At 40.6% G+C, this 9,653-nt stretch overlaps 1 protein-coding gene across 1 annotated transcript; it reads right to left on the bottom strand.

The window, feature by feature from the left end:
- Window positions 1-1,849: 1,849 nt before the first annotated feature.
- On the bottom strand, window positions 1,850-6,182 carry igfbp6b (insulin-like growth factor binding protein 6b). Its single transcript, XM_056386046.1, has 4 exons — window positions 5,589-6,182; window positions 4,647-4,681; window positions 3,783-3,902; window positions 1,850-3,407 (listed from the first exon to the last, which is right to left on the bottom strand). Exons 1-4 carry the CDS (start codon window positions 5,923-5,925, stop codon window positions 3,294-3,296), a joined length of 606 nt encoding a protein of 201 aa, XP_056242021.1. The 5' UTR covers window positions 5,926-6,182; the 3' UTR covers window positions 1,850-3,293.
- Between the last annotated feature and the right edge of the window lie 3,471 nt (window positions 6,183-9,653).

The following is a 9,653-nucleotide window of genomic DNA, read 5'->3' as shown; positions in this document are numbered from 1 at the left end:
GTTTTGCTTGTGTGCAAGTTGCATGCGACTAGGGGCACAACTACAGCTAGTGGTAATCAGGGAACCCTCACACTCAGACACACTCAGAACCTAGCACGGGAAAGATCCAAAAACGGTGATCATAAATGGGATAAAACAGGAATCCGCTGACATCTTTACATCATATTGATGTCAATTAACATGTGATGTGCCTAATAAAATAAATGAATAAAGTATATTAAAAGAACGTAAACATTTCATTATGTGGACAAAATGAGTGTAGGATCTTTGATATTGACTCTTGAGCAATTAACTTGATGCTAGAGTCCAAGCAAAGTATATGTTATAAAAATATATGAAAATAATTTACAGCTTCTGCAAAACATCAGCTTTAACATGTGTGACATTTTCTAAACTTTGACCCAGGGAAATTAGTCACACCAATCTATGTGCATCCAAGACTTTTGATGGAACATTTGAGAATTTAATTTCAGAATATAAATATTACTGATGTCATAATTGTATGGTTTTAATTGAGTTATAAAAAACTGTGCTTTTGCTTAACAGACACATCGGTAGCTTCATTTGCTCAATGCACAGAAAAGAACCTCCAAGAATAGCAAATGCAACCACCCTAGATAGAGAAGTAGGACGTGTGGTGATGTGATTCTACAAAGGATCATGCTTCCTCCTTCATTTTCTGCAAGGCCTTCATTTCATATTATGCATGGACAAATGGGATATTCTATGCTGTTACCTTGGAAACAGGCATGTATCGAGTCCCTGTGTGGAGAAGAGGGAGAGAATTATCCTTTATGTGCCTAGTAATGGCAGAAAAGCAGCATGACTCTAATGTGCTCTAATGTGTAATTTCTGTTTCACTGCTGGCAAATGGTTACTGTGACTGCAGCGGGGTTTCTCACAGGCACAGCAAATGGATATAAGCATGAAGCCTCAAACCATGGCTCTTCAGATCAATAATATGTATTAAATTGTTCATATGATTCAGAGGAACTCTCATTCAGATACTTTTCTCTTTTTTTCTGCTGAATGAGGTACCTGAGGCTTCAGAGGTGACTATGCAGGAGTACTGTAGCCTACTGTTTCAAAGTGCTATTTTGGTTGTTTCTAGGATGAAATATTTTTATGTAATGTAATATTTATGTAAGTATTTAGATTATTTATCCAAGTAAAATTGCAAGACCACACAGTAAAAATGCTCCATTGCAAGTAAAAACATTAAAAATCATACTTAAGTAAAAGTACATCAGTTTTATTGGAGAAATGTACCTAAATCAGAAGTATAAATTCTTCTAATACACAGTGGTTTTCTCTATAGCTTATAGTATCATATATAGTATTATTATTAATGATACATTAACATGCAGGCAGCTCGTTATTGTTGTAGCTGGTTGGAGTCAAGCTCATTTGAATTAATTTCTAATTTACAACTATATTTTATAAGATGATCATGTGTAAAAATATAAATAGCAACTGTTGCTGTTAAACATAGTGGAGTTCCTTACAAAATGTAGTGGAGTAGAAGTGTAAATTATCATAAAATTAAAGTAATCAAGTAAAGTACAAGTACCTCAAAACTGTGCTTAAGTACACTGTTAGTATGTTATTTTTTTTATGACTCAGTTAATCTTGGCCAGGGCGCTCTTGATTTTTAATCTCAATGAGAAAATAAAGGTAAAAAAAACCCATCTTCTTAATCATTATTATCTTTGACCTGCCTCTCCTGAACATCATCAACAACAGCAGCGTCATTAAAATCTCTTACAAATATCTTGTCCCTATGTTCCCCTCACATTACCAACACCACTTAATGCGCATTTCATTAAAAGAACACACTCAACACCTGCTGTTATATTAATATATGTTTTATTCTTCTCCATTTTTATTATCATTATGTTTTATTTTCATATTTGCAAATCTTAAGGTCCTTTGTGCACGGACCTATCATCACGGCACACACATTGGCACAACAAGATTGGTCAGAAATAGATAAATTCTAATCACACTTTAATAGCACACAATTTCATGACTTTTGCAAGGACTTGGGAAAGACATACTATAACAATAACAAATCTGATCATTTTTTTTCCTCCTCTATTGAAATCAGAATTTATAGTATGATGTGCCAAAATAAAACATAATAGTAACATGGACATTCTCCATTCTCAAAATGAACAAAGCATAAATAAAAAGGAAATTAAAAACATGAGATAGAACCATAAGATGTACAGCAGTTAATAGAATAGAGCTCTGATGAATGTGAAGTGAAGGTTTGCCATAAAGGTGCCTCTGAAGCGCAACACTTCCCCTAACATGAAATAAAATAATCTCTGTCTTTAAATAAGAAACTGCTGACAATATAAAAATACATGGCATTGTACTGTAGTTCATTAAATAAACCAACAATTCATATATAAAATATTATATTGACGTGTATAAAAATATGCCTTACAACTTTTTGAAAAGGGTAACAGCCGTAAGCTTTTTGTCTGCCACTTCAGAACACACAGTCGACCACAAAATTCCAACATATGTACAAACAATCAACTAATAAGCAGTCAGAACGCCATTTTGACAAATAAAATGAACAGAAGCATCCAGGATCATATTCGTATGACTTATTTTTTCTGACTTTACATATATATAAGATACTGTAAGATTCAAGCAGTACTTGATGGAAATACATACTCAAAAATAAATTAATAGAAAAGAAATATTCTGTCAATTAGGTATGTTGATATCAGTGTATCTTTGGAGAGAGGGAGAGAGGACGGTGAGGGAGACACATTTTTCAAACATTTGTGTCACATCACCTGCGTAACAGTATTTCAGCCCACTGAGATCAGAACAAACACAGGCAGTGTCAGCTATCCTAAAGTAAAAAGGAAAATAAAAATCTACCAGAAAGCCAGGACAAGAGCCAGGGAATATAGAGATCATTCGGAGTAATACCGCTTGGATCACTGAGGCAGTTCACGGAGCATTAATGTGAGCATGCAGCATGTCACCAGACGACGCAGAGGACGTTGCTGCAACTGTTGAACATTCAGGCAGATGTTATTGTTGCTGTGACTGTGAGGGTGTGTGTGTGTCTTGCTTCTAGAGAGGACATGAACGTTAACTGGTGTGTATTTTCCATAGGAAGTGGTTTATCCCTGCTACCTCCTGTCCAGGCAGTGTCTAGCACATGCTAAAGCCACCCCCTCTCCCTGTGCTCCTGCTGCTCCACCACCTCCTCCTCCTCCTCCTTCTCCTCTTCCTCCAGGCTCAGAGCAATAGGACAGACTCATCCCTCACTCCCCATCGCATGGTAAAGTGCCATCTTCGCTGGCACGTGAGGGCACGGGCGTGCCGAGCTCATCCACGCACCAGCAATGGCCACGCTGCATGCCCTTGGAGGAGCGGCACTGTGCGAGATTAAAAGACAGAGAGGGAGATTTTGAAAGGGAAAGGAGGGCGGAGATTGAGTGGGAGAGTGGGAAAGGTGGTGAGAGAGGAAGAGAGAGAGAAAATGATATGTCATCATAGCGCAGTACTGATTCTCTGAGCCCACAGCTGAGAGGCTCAGAGAGAGAAGTGTCAGTTATTCTCAGCCCCTGTGGTCAGAGACAAATCTCTGGATGCACCGAACAGAAATCTGCAGTGGAGTGCAGCTCTGACACTCAGATATATATACAGTGACACCAAGTCAGTGCAGCAAACACACATTTTCACATCACATAAGATCTAACAAAGTTCCAGTGTTATGTTTCGTGATGATTCAGGTGACTGTGATACTCTACCTGCTTTTTCCTGTAGAAGCCACGGGTGTCACAGTTGGGTATATAGATGTCACGGTCAGACTGGAAGATTGTCAGCTCAAGACCCCTCAGGACGCTATTGAGCAGCTTGCGGCAGGGTGCCTGAAAACAGCAACGCAGAGTGTGACTTCAAACATCACTGGAGGCAAAGATAGAGGACCTGTCTTCATCTGGAGAAGAGTGGCCCCCCTCAGGTGATTGTGTTGGCAGAAATCCTCTTTGATCACAAAACGTGTCGATGTGAATCACAAAGGATTAGCTACTGTGATGCAGCAATAGAGCCAGAGGCAGGGAATATGTATATTTATATATATCAGATGTCACATATTGTATAACATTATATAACCATATTGTTACACAATGCTTTGGCTTTTCAGGTCACTGAATGGTTTGAAGTGACTGTGCGTTTTTGTGTCACTTTGTGAAATTAAACTTGATCATTTGCGTGACTATTGCCGCTCCCACGATAACACACACATTATTAGTTGAAATGCTGCAGATCCGCCGGCTTGCAAAGTGAAAAATCTGTGGCGGCAGCGGCCGACTTGAAACTTTCCTGATTCACATCATGCTCAATTAGTTCTGCCGCATAGCAGCGCACACATCATGCACCATAATGCATGGCTTCAGAACAGTGTGTGTACATGCCACTGCAACACCCAAAACAGCGGAGGATCTATGGTTGTAACTCTCTATAAAGAAATGCAGCTCGATACACAACCCTTTCCATCACATCTGGTGTGTATTAACACAATCTTGTTATATGAAATGCTTCATACATCTCATTCAGGTAAGGATTCATTAGATTCATTCATTAAAGATTGTGAAATAAGAGCATGAACTTACTTTTTCAATGTCACCACTGTGTGAGGGATGTGGACCTGAGAGAAAATGACACACCAGCATGAGAATGTGACATTAAACCATCTAAGCCATTTATATCAAACCACATCCAATGGCACATTTTATAATATATGCTACATAGACATACTTAGACTGTGTTGCACATCTTGCATCTTTGTGCAGAAGACATTACTAAGCAGCCTCACAGATGAGATCTATCTGGGGGTGGTCATTCAATGAGAGACCTAATTTCCACCAGTATATTTCCTTCTCAGACAGTTAATCGCAGTATCTCTGTTTGAACAGTAGATGGGGATCACTGCAACAAAAAGCTGCTTGATCAGGACATAGGTGACACAGTGTCAGTTTCACATTCACTCTAAATTCTCTACAGAGAGCATGACTTGTAGGAAAGATAATTGTCATGCACGCTGTCATTGGAATGGATGAATAAATGACACTGTACAAATCATATAAATGCATCTCAACTTAAAGATTGTTGCAACACCCTGAGACTAAATAAAACCTCAGTGAAAATAATTCAGAAATAACCCCTGTGTTTTTGGGGATTTTCCATATTTATGATTAACAACAGAACTGTAACGACAACTGACATTTTTATCACAGTGGCTCCAGAGGCACTGCAGAGCAGTATTGGATTGTGGAGGTTTGCAAATTCATCTGTGGTGCACAAAATGCATCCAGGCTTAAATGTCACACACTAATTGGCCTTTCTTTTTGTTGGTGAGTGACACAGCATCACATGCGATTTACAGATATACAAGAGGCACACTTTATGTACAATTCTATGTGGTGCCTGTGACAATATCCTCAATAAACCACTGACATTTCAAGGCTACCTGCAGTGTCCATGCATGTGCATACATGTTCGTGTGCATATGTGATTCCATGCACGTGTGTGTGTGTGTATATACAGTATCTTACCTGTGGGGGGGGGCCTCTCAGTGGGACTAGTCCTGCTGTGCTTGGCGCAAATGCCCCTTCCCTGCAACAGAGCCTGGAGGGGGCTGTGCTCCCGTGGTGGGGGAACACAGCGAAGCCCCTTGGCACAGCTCAGCGTGTACACACCACAGGGCTCTCCCTGGGCCAACACTGACGTGCTGCCGGCAACATTATGGTCCCTGGGGGGCCGACCTGCCCCCAGTGGATCCCTGCAGGAGGGACAGACCTTGAAGGGCCCCAAGCGGTTTGCCCCGGTCCATGATCCGCAGTGGGCAATCAGCAACAAAACAACGGTTGTTAAGTTAGAAAGGATAGGCATTTTCTGTCCAGGTCTCAGGTTCTCCACACTGTCACTCTCTGTCAGTTAAATGTGGCTGATGCTATTTCTGGATGTATATTTCTCTCTCACTCTCTCTCCCTTTCTCTCCCCTTTCCTCAGTCTTCTTCCCGTTTCTATACAGTAGCTTTCCTTGGTGCTTTGCCGGTTGAGTCCCCTGCAGTGCCAGAGGAGACAAATGGAGATCGAGAGAGACACAGCAAAGCACCAGCTTTTAAAGATCTGAAAGGCGGTGATAGAGAGTGAGTGAGAGAGAGAGGGAGAGAGAGAGAGAGAGGGAGAGAGAGAGAGAGAGAGAGAGAGAGAGAGAGATAGAGAGAGAGAGAGCACAGTTATGACACCTTCAGGGGCTGGGACTCAGAGAGAGAAAGACAGAGAGAGAGAGAGAGAGAGAGAGAGAGAGGGAGGTGGCAGGGAGGGAGAGAGCAAGTGGGGGGTGGATTATGTTCCTTTCAGAAATTATCAAAATCTCCCCACCCTTTCCTGTTATATACTCTCACATACATCTAGCCCTTCTTCTTACACTTTATGTTCAACATTACACATGCATAAAGAGAAGTAGTCATGTTCAGATATTTGCACTTTCTTTCCAATGGCAGAGACCTTTCTGCCACACTATTTGCCATGGTAACAAATACAAATGTACATGTACCCCCATCGGCACCGCCACTGCAATGTCATTTGCTCCAACAAATGCACAGCTGTGTGTTTTCCTCCTGCTTGAATTCTGTAAGAGGTTGTGATGGACAATATTCCCTGTGTAAATATGCAATGCTATATCTGAGATCCCCACCTGAGATCCTCTGTCTTCATGTCACATATATCAAAGGTCAGAGAATACTAAATGAATGAGAAATGAAGCCAGTGATCTCCCGAATGTACTTTAGAAATGTCTGTATATTACCAATCAGAAGTGTAGTATACCGATGTGACATGACTTTACACATCAACAGAAACCTAATCAAGTCACTGCTGAGTCAGATATGTAATGCATTGCCTCTACAAAAGGGATAACCTAGTCTTTAATAAGCAAGCCAACTTCTAGATTGCATTACAGCAGCTATCAGCTATTACTTGACTTCTTGGACCATATTACATGTCGAAGTATGAGGACAGTGGAGACTATCGCTCGCCAGTTGTTTGAATTGCAAGAGTAATCATCTGGATAATTAGGAGGAGGAGGAGGAGAGGAGGAGGAGGAGGAGGAGGAGGAGGACTCAATTTTGCAGGAATGTGCGTTGACCAGCCTGAGCCAAACTGCTGATAATGCAATCCAGCGCTCCACTCAGCCAGTTAAGATTTTCTACACGGGTGCCATCTTTAAAAGATCACTACTCGAGCCCTTCACCCTTCTACTCAACAACACAACACTTGATCGTGACATTCCTGATGTGATGAAACTGTATTTTAAATGAGGCACATGGTTTCAATTCTTTTACTTTTCAAGACAGATTCAAGAGGTAAATTTGCAACCACTGCAGTTAAAATGCTCAAGTGTTAAAGTGTAGAGTCTGTAGTGAGCTACTTTTACTTGACTCATTTATAGAAATGTCTTATATGATAAACACAGTAAAAATTTGAAGTATCAGTAGTTCCAAGTAGTAATGCCCTATTATCAACACTGAACATCATGGCACTGCAAATATAAATATGTATGAACATTGATTATTATTATGATTATTATTAATCATAATAATAATCATAATAAATCCTTTATTTAAACAGATGGTCTCATTGAGATCTGGATCTCTTTTTCCTGTGTACAAAAATTCTGTTAGTGCTTCATAAACTGTGTTCATGTTACATTTGTCCACAGAGCACCCACAGCAGCAACGCCAGATAACACAGGAGACAATGGGACCCAAGATAAGAGTGGAATTTGTTCCTCAGCACCAAACCTACTGCCAGACTCTACCAACCATCTTCATATGCAGACCCTTGACTTTGCTTTCAATTTCTGTTACTACATCACCGTGCACATGGAGATGGTTGGTGAAGTCTGGCAGTAGGTAAAGTGCTGTGGAACGAATTAGATAAGAGAGGAATTCGTTCCTCAGCACTCTACCCACTGCCAGACTTCACCAATCATCTTCATGTGCACAGAGACAGAAAGAGTCAAGGTCTGCACATGAAGATGGTTGGTAAAGTCTGGCAGTGGGTAGAGTGCTGAGGAACAAATTCCTCTCTTATCTAGAGTCCCATTGTCTCCTGTGTTGTCTGGCTTTGCGTTGCTGCCGTTGGTGCTCTGTGGACAGATGTAACACGAACACAGTTTATGAAGCACTAACAGGATTGGGTTATTAACCTATCCACGGGTTCACATTTGTACAGATATCTACTAAGCCTGTGTACATGATTTGAATTTTAATGATTAGTCAATTAACCAATTGGATGATTGAAAAAAAATTAATTCCCAAATAGTTTGACAACTGATTAATCTCTTAGGTCATTTTTCAAGTAAAAATGGCAAACTTTTGATGAGTCCAGGTTGTCAAATGTGGGAATTTGGTACTTTTCTATGTCTTACATTATAGCAAACTGAAGAGTTTGTGGTTTTGGTTGAACAAAACAAGACATTTAATGATGACGATATTGTGATGCGTCTTTTTAACTCTTTTCTGATATTTTAAAGACCAAAAGATTGATCAATTAACGGATGGAAAAAATTGGCATATAAATCGATAATGAAAATCACTGTTACTTGTAGCCCTACTTATGAACAAAATGTGTTGCGTATGAGCAGTTTGCCTGCTGCTCGTCACTTGCTCCTGCAGTAGGACTACAGATATGACAGAGCACACAGGCATACCCAGGGGCCTGTACTTGGTGGAATTCAGGGCTACATGAGGCCAAAACCTGCCTTGCCATCAGCAGCCTGTTGTTCTGATTAATCTTGGCAAGGAGGGCAGAAATCACCTGCCGTCTTGTGTTCCCATCAGCTCGCGAGCTACAGCACTAGTCTGTTTCCACATATCAGGAGAATGTTCCAAGACCCACGCCAGACCAACGGGGGCTCTCTTTTCCACACTGCCCTGGATTATTCATTTTTCCTCCTCTAGGCAGCCGCACAATTTCTTCCTCAGTTTGTACCTTTTCTCTGCTTCCCCGGCTCAGGTCTAACAGCTGGTTCAGAAAGTCTCTCTTCTACCACTTCTGCTTTCAACATAGCAACCACAGTCCTTGCTAAACCTAACCTCGTGTTGGGTCACCACTAGTGGTGGACTGTAACTAAGTACACTTACTCAAGTAATGCACTTAAGTACACATTTGAGGTATTCTACAATTCACTTTGTACTTTTACTTTATTACAATTCAGAGGGAAATATTGTATTTTTCACTCAACTACATTTATCTGCAAGCTTTAGTTCATAGTTAATTCAAATATTTTTGCACATTAAACATAAAAAACCATCCAACAGTAGGCCTATATACAAGTAATGAATTCACACCTACTTTCTTTAGAAGTGTTGAAGTGATTTACCCTTACCCTAACCTTAGCCTAAGCCTAACATTACCTTAACTTAAACCAAGTGATTTAAGTTATGGGGATTTACTTTTTGTCTTGACTTTGTAATTAGATTTGTCCCCACAACATACATGTGTGTGTGTGTGTGCGCGCGCGCGCGCGCACACACACACACACACACACACACACACACGGAAATCGAGCGACAGAATTGGCTGAATTCTTGTCAGGGTTGCTCAAACCT

The sequence above is a fragment of the Seriola aureovittata genome, chromosome 9 (genome assembly GCF_021018895.1).
Source record: "Seriola aureovittata isolate HTS-2021-v1 ecotype China chromosome 9, ASM2101889v1, whole genome shotgun sequence".
NCBI classification, from domain to species: Eukaryota; Metazoa; Chordata; class Actinopteri; order Carangiformes; family Carangidae; genus Seriola; species Seriola aureovittata.
The sequence above is the reverse complement of the archived record's forward strand: the minus strand, read 5'-3'. Positions and strand labels throughout refer to the sequence as shown.